General features: G+C 38.2%; 1 protein-coding gene across 1 annotated transcript in view; it reads left to right on the top strand.

The window, feature by feature from the left end:
* Positions 1–9489, top strand: part of PPA2 (inorganic pyrophosphatase 2) — a 31728-nt gene extending 22239 nt beyond the window's left edge. Inside the window, exons 8-12 of the mRNA XM_084263716.1 lie at positions 118–245; positions 2054–2139; positions 3232–3301; positions 8237–8276; positions 9307–9489. Coding sequence (XP_084119842.1) covers positions 118–245; positions 2054–2139; positions 3232–3301; positions 8237–8276; positions 9307–9335 — 353 coding nt within the window. The 3' untranslated portion in view covers positions 9336–9489. The remainder of the gene's footprint in view (positions 1–117; positions 246–2053; positions 2140–3231; positions 3302–8236; positions 8277–9306) is intronic.
* The last annotated feature ends 2542 nt before the right edge of the window (positions 9490–12031 follow it).

Here is a 12031-nt window from a genome sequence, read left to right as displayed (position 1 = left end):
CAGTGAAATCAAATTGCTTGCAAATCCTTTATGAGACTTTAAAAAATGAAAATTACAAAAAGTGCAAGTAAAAATGACCAGTCTTTTTTTTTTTTTTTCTTTCTATTTAACCTACAGATATTGATGATGTCAAGAAGCACAAACCGGGTTACCTTGAGGCTACAGTTGACTGGTTCAAATTATATAAAGTCCCTGATGGTAAACCAGAAAATCAGTTTGCCTTTAATGGAGAATTTAAAGACAAGGTGAAGATAATGCAATGTTAAAGATGCATCATTCAGTCATGTTACCTCTTTAATATATCCTAGAATTTTTGGAATTGTGAAGGAGAAAGAATGTTTATGTGAGGGATCTTTGAATAAAATTTGTTAGGCTAGAAATATGTTTGCTATCTTCCATTTTATTCTGGGGAAAATGCAAAGGTGATTAAAGGGAGTCTGCAAAAAAAATTCAGTCTTAATCCTGATGAGACTTACACGTGCATCCATGTATTTGTAGGGTTTTTTCACAGCATTTTCATTCTCCTTGTCAGGACAATGAATGGATTGTCTTTTCAGGTATTTTTTCAGTCCTGATTGATAAATTTTACTGACATTTTTTAAAGGCTGTGCAGTTTATGACAGACAATGGATTGCAGATTTTTTTTTATTTGATATTTGCTCAAGTTACACTTTTTCTCGGTAATTCTGTGTAAAAACATTTGAGCTGCTTTTGGCTTGCAAGCTGAAAAAATATTTTTCCCTTTTTTAGAAAAAAATGAATGGTGTTTTAAAACACCAGTACAGTAAAAACAGCCAGTGTTTGAAAGGAGAGTGGACCTAGGAATAGACCTCACCGAAGAAAATATCCTGGATTTTTTCAGAGGAAACGGGGTGTGATTTGAGTGATTTTGCTTTGCAAATCGTGTGTTGCACACTCTCTGTGGTCTGCTTTTGGCAAAGAGGCACAGGTTCCTAATGAAAGATGTCCGTGTGTCAGCTAGTTCAGCCTTGCAGTGCTGCTATCAAAGTTTTAAAATCCCTTCTAACCAGCACAGGCAACTTTACATGTTTTGTCTGGTTAAGGAGATGTCCTGACTCCTCTCTGCACTAAACCTGTCTTTTAAATCAATCAAATGTAGAGTTGTAAGGTATGATAACCTGAGTTCTGCCCTGTTGTCCCAGGAGCTGCTTATAAGGGACGTTCCTCCTCTGTAAAGCTGAGCGTTGCTCTGTAGTGACACTTTAACAGTACATCCCTGTCAGGCCACTGGAGCTCAGGTTTGAGGCACTAAATGCCCCGAGATAGCTGGTTTGGAGCACTTGAATAATTCTCAAGCATTTCTAGAGACCCAGGATGTGGCAAGGCAGCCATGGCTGCACTCCAGCAGCTCTAGTGAAGTTCACAATGTTCTGTGGCATTTTGCCAAGTCACTCCTTGTTAGGAAATGTCAATATTCTGCTGGCAGCTTTATGCAAGCCAGTCTAGATACCATCATCTGGACACTGAGGGCTTGTTTTACTTTTTATTTCTTTTCTTTTTTCTTTTTTTAATAAAAAACCCAGAAATAAACCAAACAAAATTTGTTCATCCTCACCCTGCCCCCAGTATTACTTTAGTGTCAAACAAAAACTGTTAAGCAGCTGACATGTTACGTGGCTGCAGATGCTTAAGTGTATCATTGGGCAATCAATGAAGTAAATGCAAATTTTTCCACTAGAAGGGAAACCATAACTCTGACCCTTATGTGCACGTGTATCAGAGGAGTCATAGCTCTCACTCTTTGTCCCATTTAGGACCTTGTACAGTTTTCTGCAGCTGTAGGTGTCTGGCAGCCTTCATATTTTCTGGGTGCGGACTAAAAAATCAGTGTGTTGCCCGTGTATTTGACAGAGAGTGAAGTTTGTTTCTTTTCATAAAAAAGGTGTTATGTTTTCCAGAAATTTAATGAGGCCTCAAAGGAGGCCCCTTAAAATAACACATGAAACAGTATGTTTTAATAAACTAGTCCTGTGGATTTTTTTTCTGTTTAATAACATTTTAAATCATAAAACTTTTCCTTGATGTGAACTAGGATTTTGCTGTTGAAGTTATTAAATCCACCCATGAATACTGGAAAGCTTTGCTTCATAAAAAAGCTGATGGAGGTACTATTAAGTGGTAAGTATCCAGTCACATCTTTTCCTCTTTGTACTTTACTAGTACTGATTGTATTCAATATGTGGCAGCTGCACATGAAATGCTTAAATTTTTTATTTTATTGTAAAAGATGATGACAGGAATACTCGGATGACAGGAGAATATTCATAGTTTTGATTGATAATTAATTGATAATAGACTGTGATTAATTGTACCTTATAAAGCAATGAGTTACTGGTAAGTGGTTCCAAAAATATATTGATTATATAAAATGACACAAATTACTTCAGCATTTAAGAAATGGCCTCAGAGTGTTTGTTTGGGGTCATTTTGGGAGAATCTTGGTATCCTATATGTGAATCCTCTTGTCACTGTTCATTCTATCCTTCAGTGCTGCATTGATATGTTGCAAAGGTTTTCTGCAGTTTATTCCATATTTTTTAGTTGCTCTCTAGAATGAGAGAACCAGATTCCTGTTCTTCACTAGCCTTTGGCCTGATCTAAATAAAAACAGACTTTCTTAAGCACTCTGGACCAGTTGAATTGGCAGTTGTGGCCCTGCAGAGCAGGAAGGTGTCTTTGCCTAGTTCTTTCAAGGGGCTGTAGATTGCCATTAGCAAGTAGAGGGCAAAGGCTGTAGGGGAAGCTGGGCCCAGATAGTTGTGGTCATCTTATTGGGAAAATGTGACTTGCTTGAAAACCTTGGCAGCTTGGTAGTTCCACTTTAGCATGGCAGGAATGCTGCAGGATACCACTCAAGTTTTCATTTTGATCATTTTGGAGGCACTTTGAACTTCATTTTGATGAAATTAAAAAATAGTTAAAGTAGCAGTCTTGCTTTGAGGGACTGAATTTCTTCCATTTGCTGTGTAGAACCTTAAAAACTCATGACCCCTCAACCCCCCCCCCCCCTCAAACCCAAAGAAACAACACCCCTCCACACCCCTATTCCCTTCCAGCATTACTGGTTACTTTGTGGTTTTGACTTCCTCATTTCTTGTAGATACATGTTTGAGCTCTGTATGTGAAGATTTTTTTCCATAGGTACTTAATTGTGTGTGTGTGTGTCTCTTTCACTGATGGGTAAAACATGATTTTAATTCTATTTTAAAGCACAAATGTTCTGGTGAGTGGCAGCCCATTTTGTTGCAGTGAGGAGGATGCACTATCAATTGTGCAGTCGGTAAGGTTAATACTTTTTTTCCTCTTACCCCCACCCCCCTTTTTTTTTTTAAGTGATTAACAGGAAAAGAACATTCAGACTTCCAAAACTAAAATAAGTAGCTAAATTGAAATGGTTCTTAAACATAAAATGAAGGCAAAAGTAAAATGAAGAGCACAAAAGGTTGTGGAGGAAATGTAAGCATTCTAATATAAACCTTTCATTGCAGTGATCCAATTGTGCTTTCTGGCAGGTTCATTACTGTTCTGGTGGGGTTTTTGTTTTGTTGTGGGTTTGAGGTTTTTTTTTCCTCTCTCTGCAGTGCTGTTTCTTCTGATCCTGAATAGCAAGATGGACTGCTATTTGTATCTAGCCTGCTGTCTTCTCTGTCTCCCCTGTTGCCATGAGTTACCACCCAGTGTTAGAACTCATTGACTAGCTGACTGTAGTCCCTAATCACTAAAGGGATCCTTTGTTTGTCTACTTGCATAATTAAATGCATTGCTGTAAGAGAGGGGGGGATGCTTTGAATGTTTCTTAAAGAATGCTTGTCATACTCCGAAAAATTAACATAAAATTAAAACACGCAGGTTTCCTGTTCAGGCGAGAAAAATGTCCTGCAGGTCTGGTGCTTTCATGTGCAAATACTAGTGGAGGAGAATTTTCTTCCATTTTAAAATATGCTAGTTTGGATGCTAGAAATTAAGCAAAGTTACCAGAAATTACATGGAGAAAAGTACCCCCAAGTATTACATATTTTTATTTATTTTAACATATGCAGTAATTGAGCCTGTGCTCATGACCACACAGCAGGTATTGTGCACATGTGCTGGCGGTGTTTTGCCCCAGTAGTCTCAGTAATTACAGGAGTTCAGGTGTCAAAGGAGAAGCGATCTGCTGTCTGTGAAGTTAACATTCAAACAGCGTTTCGCCTAAGAATGTGTTGTCCTGGGTGGTGTTTTGTCACAAGCAAGCAAGACTGTCAGTTGCAAAGAAAAGTTGGTTTAAGTCATAAGAAGTGTCAAACCTAAGTATTTTTCCTATTCAGGCTGTCGTGCTTTCAGCACTTCTTGAAAAGTACCTTTATGGTTGCACTTGTGAATGTTGATTAATGGGACTGTAACTTCTAAATGAAAGAAAAACTCATTTTGAAATGCAAACTTTCTTAGACATGGCAGTCACAGCTATAAGCAGATATTTACCTCCTCTATACTTTCAAATTTACAGTAACTTTTAGTGAGTGTTTAAATGCAACTGAAATTTCAAGTTCAAACATATTTGTATGGTGACAAACCTGCAAAGGAATATTTCTTTTTGCAGTCTGTGCTGTTTGTACTTTGAAGCATGTAGAGTAAATCATTACCTGTTTAAATCAGTAGTAACCATTATTTTGTCTCTTAATAACAGCTCCTAATTTTTTCTGGGGTGTTTTTTTGGGGGGTAGTAAAACCAGTTTTTTAAAATAGTTACTTTGTATCAAACTTAAATGTCTTTTTTGTTATAAGCACTTGCCTTCTTATCAAATATCACTTCCTCCCTGTCTTGTGCCTCACACTGTTTTCTTTAAGTGATGCTGTTTTTGTGAAGTTGTCATCACATACTCCTTTCCACCATTCTGTTTCAGTGCAGTCTCAGTATTCTAATTGTAGGCTACTGTCAGACAGGGACAAGGTGCAATACTCTTTTAAATACCATTCATTCTGCATGCCATTTCCAATCTACAATAAGTAAAAAAACAAAATGCTCTTGAAATATGTATGGTGGACAGTTAAACTCTAAATGTAATCAGGGAGGTTGACTTGCACATTTTAAGCAGGTATCTTTGTGTCTAGAACACTATGCTGCCCACTTTGGTTGTCAGGCATTCATATCTCTCAAACTGAAGTGTTGGCTGCAGAATTTTAATGGCTGTGGTAATTTTAAATGAAAGCTGCCTGTGTCTGTGTGCCTGGGTTTTTTTTTTTTTGTTGATGGGGTTGTTTTTGTGTTTTAAACTAAAAGTAGATACATTTTCTTCTAATTTATGTCCATTTATTAACTGCTGGATAAAAACAGAAGGATGAAAGCTGAGATAAAGATTTTGTATGTAAGAACAATGAGCAACATATTTCAGTTACTGCAAAATCTCTGAGCTACTTGTTCAGTGAGAGCTGGTTCCCTATGGTTCTGTTGCCTGGGTCAGACTCCAGTTGTGGAATTAAGTGGATGATAAATACCTTAAATCAGGTATATAAGTTCTCAAAAAAGCCCCAAACAACCCATCCAGAAACCTCACCAAAAAGCAGTGCAAAAACCCAAACCCCAAAACTCACGAAGAGCCAAACAACCAAACAAAAGACCCAAAAGGCAACACTCAGTATTGTTACAAACCTTTTTTTTTTTTCTTGGTGAGCAAGAGAACTATAACTAAGAACCAAGTAGCAAACAAGCAGATCCTTACAAAATGCTTGCCAGACTGTGCACTGATCAGAATTCCCTATTTGACTGGCTAGTTCCCAAGATAGTCCTGTTGCTTTCAGTAGGATCTATTGTGCTGTTTGGCCCTTGGTTATTTTACAGGTGTGGGCCTAGAATGGCTTCACTGTGGTGGGGAATTTCCACTTCACCAAGTTAGTTTCTGGGTGGTGGACATGTGTACTGTCATCTGCATTGGTGGCAAGCTAGGAATGATTCTACAGCTGGTGAAGTTTTCATGTCCAGTCAATCCCAAAGAGATAGAAGATTTTGGGAACACAAACAGAATGTTTGAAACAGCCAAAATGATGCCAGCTCCCTGCAACTACAAATCTAGTTGGATTCTAACACTAGGTGGTGAAAATATCTAGTGTTCTCTAGCCCCTGAAAAATACTTCTTCTTTTTTGGCTCCAGTGTTAGTGTATGTTGAAAACTAAACCCAGGAGGAATAGAGCTTTGTAGCTGAATGTGTTAGTGCTAAGATGTACTGTTTATTTCAGACTTTTAAGTGTTGCCATCTGTAAAACTGACCAGGACAGCCAAACCTTTGTTTAACATTAATCCCAAGAACTGCTTGCTCTGTGAAGAAGCTGTTGAGGACTTTGCAAGTTGGAAAATCTCCAAGACAGTCTATATATAGTAGTAGAGCAGTGTTTCTCAGATTTAGCACGTAATTCTCTTATAGTACTGGAAAGTGAACTAGGAAAGCTTTGCTAGATGTGGTCTCTCTTGATAAAATGCAGAAAAATGTCTTAGGGGGGAAACATTTGGCTTTTCCTGATAACTTAAAAAAAATCTACAACAAAATTTTAATATGTACACTTCACTATGTTTCAAATATTCAGATCTAAGTAGAAAAGTCTGTTAACTGCCTTTGTCCCTACATTTTTTTCTGTGAGGACATTTCCTTTTGAGCCTTAGTAGAAGGGAATTTTCTGCTCAGTGACCAGTTTTCAAACAAAGGATTGGAGGAGGTTTGTTTGGTTTGTTGTTTGAGCTTTTTGGGGGGTGGTGTGTGGTTTTGTTTTTTCTAATTTATTTGGTTTGATTTTTTTAAACAATGTTCCAAATGAAAGGGTTGTGTAGTGAAGAGATTTCTGGTTCAGTGGGATGAGGTTTTGATCTGTTCCTGGTGAGAATGTACTGAGTCCTATCTCAGGCTTTCTGAGGAATTATCCCAGAAGTGGCAGGCATAGTGACTACTGGTTCTTCCTGCTTTATGAGGTAAAGCTTTGGTTTTATTGGAAAGAGAGAGGATTGTCTGGTATTAAGGCTTGGAAGATGCTTTCCATAGAGCACAAGAGCGCTTGATCGCCATGCCCAAGAAATCAGGAAAGTATGGCAAGAGCCTGGCATGGATGAGTGAAGACCTTCTGGTCAAAATAAAGGGCAAGAAGGAAACACACACAAACTGGAAGCAGGGACAGGTATCCTGGAAAGTATATGGGGACATTGCCCAGTTGTATAGGGAGGGGATCAGAAAGGCTAAGGCATGACTGGAGCTAAACTTGGCCAGGGATACAAAAGTAATAAGGGCTTCTACAAGTACATCAGCCAGAAAAGGAAGGTTGAAGGACCCCCGATGAACATGACTTGCAAACTGGTAACAACAGCTGAGAAGACTGAGGTACTCAACAACATTTTAACTCAGTCTTCATTGGCAGCTTCTCTTCCCACACCTCTAAAATGGATGGAGCAAAGATCAAGTTCGTGACCACCTGAGGAATTTGAACATATATAAGTCTGCAGGGCTTGATGACAGGCATCCTAGAATCCTGAAGGAATTGGCTAACGTGGTTACCAAGCTACTCTCTGTGATATTTGGGAAGTTCTGGCAGTCAAATGAAGTCCCCAGTGATTGGAAAAAGGGAGACATTGCACCCATTTTTAAAAAGGGTTAAAAGGAGGACCCTAGGAACTACCAACCTGTCAGCCTCACGTCTGCATGGGAAGATCGTGGAATAGATCCTCCTAGAAGCTGTGCTAAGTCACACAGAGGACAGGCGGATAATTTGAGGCAGCCAACATGGCTTCACCTAGGCTAAGTCTTGCCTCACCAACCTAGTGGCCTTCTATGATGGAGTGACTATAAAGTCGTTGTAGTGGACAGTAGAACTATGAATGTCATTTATCTGGACTCATGTAAGGCCTATGAATAGTAATGTAGTTGGAGTGGCATTTTTACTGCAAAGCCAGTTACCCTCAAAGTCAAGACATCAGAAAAATCCCCTTTAGGTTAGGTAAGATATCAACGTATGACTCATTATTAGTGTGTTTGTTCTGTCATTCATGAGCAACCAAGGAGGTTGTACAGTAGTTACAGCAGAGCAGAACAGAAAAGGGGGAGTCTGTAAGGGACACCATTGTCCTGTGGTGGCAATGGAAAGTTCTGGTTTTATTAATATCTCTTGACTTCATCCGTAAAACAGTTTAGAGTTTGGGTGCTACCTGTGAAACTTCAACTAAGCACTGATGGGTTTTATTTCTTTGTTTTGTTTTAGGCACCAGTGCCTGTGAATGGAGATTCTGGTTCTCCAGAAGGTAGGTTTTTCCCCAGATGCCATGCAATCTTTTTAATCGTGTGCTTTAAAAATTGTCGAAAAACTGTTGTGTTGCAAAAAGGCAGGTTTGTGCACGTGAGAATACAGTAGTTATGTTTGGTCAGACTGGAACATCTGTGCCCTGTTAAATAGAACATAGTCAGAAATTCATGGATGGTTCATGGGGGAAATTAGTTTGCAGCATAAGTGAACACTAGTCCGCATAAAAAGATGAGAAGACTGAATTGTTCTGTCCCTGATCATGGAAGGCCAATGCATGACACCCTTTTGAAAGAAGAAAAGTTGCTTTGCCTTATTTTTTGTCATTCCTCACAGTACCTAACTAATGAAATAACCAACCCCTCTTGCTAAAAGTGACTTAACTGTATTTAATTTTGAACTGTAAATTCTAAAGACAAAATTCTGTCTTTCACTGTTATGACTGTTTTTCATGTTAACAGACCATGTGTTTTTCATCAAGGAATAAGAATGCATCCTACGTTGTCAATTTTGTTGACTACTTTTTTTAAAAAGATTTTCCTACTGGCAGGAACTATAGAGAAGAGATATGTGCCTTTTTGAGGTGGAGGGAGTTAGAGTAACACTAAGAGAAAGTCACAAGTCAAGTTCCAGATTGTTTGCAAAGTAACATCTGTGTAGTCTGTGTCATGGGAAAGCAAGTTGCATTTCATTTGCTGTTATATGGCATGCCAATAAATAGCATTTATTTATTGAAGTACATCGTCTCAGACCACTGACAGACAGCTGAATATAATCTACCTGATCTTTGATGTTTTCCAGGGATGCTCACATCCATGTTGTAATTTGTTGCAGGATTCTTTCAGCCAAACTGTTACAGTGAACAGATACTATTTTGCAGCAGTGCTTCACATACACTGTGGATAGAGCTTATCCAGAAATTTATGGGCAGGGAGATGGTTAAAAGACTGTTGCTTTTTCAAGTGTGTGTGTCTGGCTGGTTGTATAGAGCTATTGTAACGCAGGATTTTTTGTTTGTTTGTTTGTTTTAGTTGATTCCTGGCACTTTTTCCCCAAGTGATCGTCCAAATGTTCTGAAGCCACATCATCAAATCTTAGTCATCTCTTTTTGAAGAAAGGCAAAAGCACTAATTGTTGGGTTTCTGTTTAAACAACTTTTTCACCTTGTGTAAGCCTTCTGTCATGTAAATAAACACAGATATTAAAAAAATCAATGTTTGCTTTCTATGTCTGTCTCTGTACAGGGTGGAACAGAGGGAAGAGGAGGACTTGCTTGCTTTTTTCTGAATCTCAGAACTCCAGAAATGCTCTTACCCACCCTCAAAGTGTAGTTTCACATGAGATGGGAGATAAGGTGTCTTCAGCCTTGTTCTCCAGGTTTTGGAATAATCCAGCAATCAGGTGCATAGAAGATTGTATTAGTATGTGTGTTGGAGCATGTTTGGCCACCCACACTCTGGTCCTTTTCAAGTAGACAATAATCTTCATGTAATAAGCTTAGCAGTTTGCAAGTTCTTTGATACACAGCACAGCACTTTTTCCTGTGTCAGAGTCACTTTTGTGCCCAGTTGTCTTTGTGTGCTTACTGGAGGTATGGGCAGAGCATACTTGCTTATAAAAAAACCAAACCAAAACAAAAATGTCACTCTAACGTATAACTCAGCTAGGAAGGGCTAATGCTGTTACAATTGAAGTAAGGATGCACACGTGCTCTCTGTACTACATCCTGTTTTGATCATGTGTGTGTTTCATCACACAGGAAGAACTTTCCTTATGGAAAGCTTCCATTTTTGGAATCGTGTTTGCCTGAAGACTTTTGATAGCTCCTCTTTCATTGAGACAAGATTAATAAAACGTGTAGAATTGTATTTTGTGCTTTCATGGTAAAAATATCTGCTACTTTTTTTCTACTGCAGGATTATCTCACCTGTCTGTACCCACAGTGTTCATTTAAAAGCAAAACTGAAAAAAGCCAGCTGTTAAGTAGAGAGGAAATGATAATATAGAGACAGCTTTATCCAGCTTTTTACTGAGACCAAAGGTGAGAGTCATCTGCTTTGTATGACTGAAACAAAAGGTTAATATTGATGACACATGATGGGAATGGAAAATAAAAAACTGAAAAAGCGAGACCGTGGCTTGCTGTAGCAGATGTAACTTTTCCTTTTCAAAAAAAAAAACTTATTGGTAAGAAAATTTTTGCCTGTAGGAATGTTTCTTTGGGTTTAGGAGATTATTTTCCTGGTTTAGAGACTTTCCAGTGTATAGGGACCAGTCACTTGGGAAATCTCCATGGGCCTCAGCACTTGGGAGCAGATGGAGTTCTCTTGTCTGTATAAAGTTCTGCATTGTTTTATACAGAGTTTGTGTGGTGTGGAAAACACAACATAAGCCTCAGATGTTAAGGATTATGTCTTTTTTCTTTTAGTTGAGATATGTTGCATCCAACATATATTTACAGTACTGATTTTCCTTACTTTATTTTACACTTAAGAATTCTAAGTTCATGCAGTATTACACTTACAGATATAATGGCCTTTTTTAAAAAAGAAAGTGAATGTTTCCCCAGTGTCTTGGGTTCATGTGCAGCCTCTCAGTATGAGATTACTCTGGTTAGAGATGAGTGCTTGTACAGTGCAGAAGAGCTGCTGTATTTGCCCATATGGTGGTACATCTAGGGGGCTTGCTGTTTTGTAAAGTGCTTAAGGAGAGCTGGAAGTGCACTGTGTAAAAGCAAATTATCTTCCATACACAGTGGTCACTGCTGTCACTGCTATCCTTTTTTTTACTTTTTTTTTTTTAAACCTAGAATGAAAAGCTGTACTCTTATGAAAAGCAAGTCTTGATTACAAACATACCCATGCTGATCTATCAAGAGTAGGTCAGAAGTTACTTCATTTTTACTTCAAATCATTTTAGTGATGTTTTAATTTATAACTCTATCGATGCTGTGTGATTAGGAATTCAGAAGGAGGTATAAATTTGTACATCTGATGAGACTTTGTGCAAGAAAATAAAAAATAGTACATGAGAAAGCAGAAAAGTGAAGTGATTGGAAATGGCCAATGTTAAAATACTTCTTATGTGTAGAGTATGTAAACAGGTGACCCTCAGACTACTTTCAACCTGTGTTTATATACATTCTCTTTTTTCCCAAGTGGGATTAAAAACTGCTTTTATGTGCAGCCTAGCTGCTGACATGTACTGAAAGCTACTGATGTGTGGGTTTCAGAAATGAAGTATAATGTAGTAGCTGTGGAGAGAATATTTGCTAATGAGAGGATTAGGGAGGTGGGACAGAAACTAGAACATACTTTCTTTTCAGATCTTGTCAAGAAAAACAAGTCCTGCAATAAACACTTTTTAATTTTAGCTTTTTTTTGCAGGCTGGATTTTCTGTTTGTATGTATGTATATGCCTATACTGCTGTATTTAAAATTGGTTTCATTGTAGCAGGAAGCTTAGTGTGGCAGTGTCTCCTTCTTGGTATCTTTTTCATACCTGATACTAATATCTCCTGGAAAGATGCCTCTAAGAGAAATAAGTATCTTCCCCCTCCCCCGGGAAATAAATCTATCTTAACTGTATTTTCTGTGTTGAATATAGAATCCACATATGTGTATATTTCTTTCAAGGATAACTTTGCATCTCAGTTTCCTTTTTTTGTCTGCTTTGGAAAGAAAGGAGAGGTTACTTCCCCCTCCCCCCTTTCTATTGTGATGGTGAAGGCAGTTCTTTACATATGTACATCATTAG

This window comes from Gallinula chloropus (assembly GCF_964237585.1).
Source record: "Gallinula chloropus genome assembly, chromosome: 4".
NCBI lineage: Eukaryota > Metazoa > Chordata > Aves > Gruiformes > Rallidae > Gallinula > Gallinula chloropus.
This window is presented reverse-complemented; position numbering and strand designations above follow the sequence as displayed.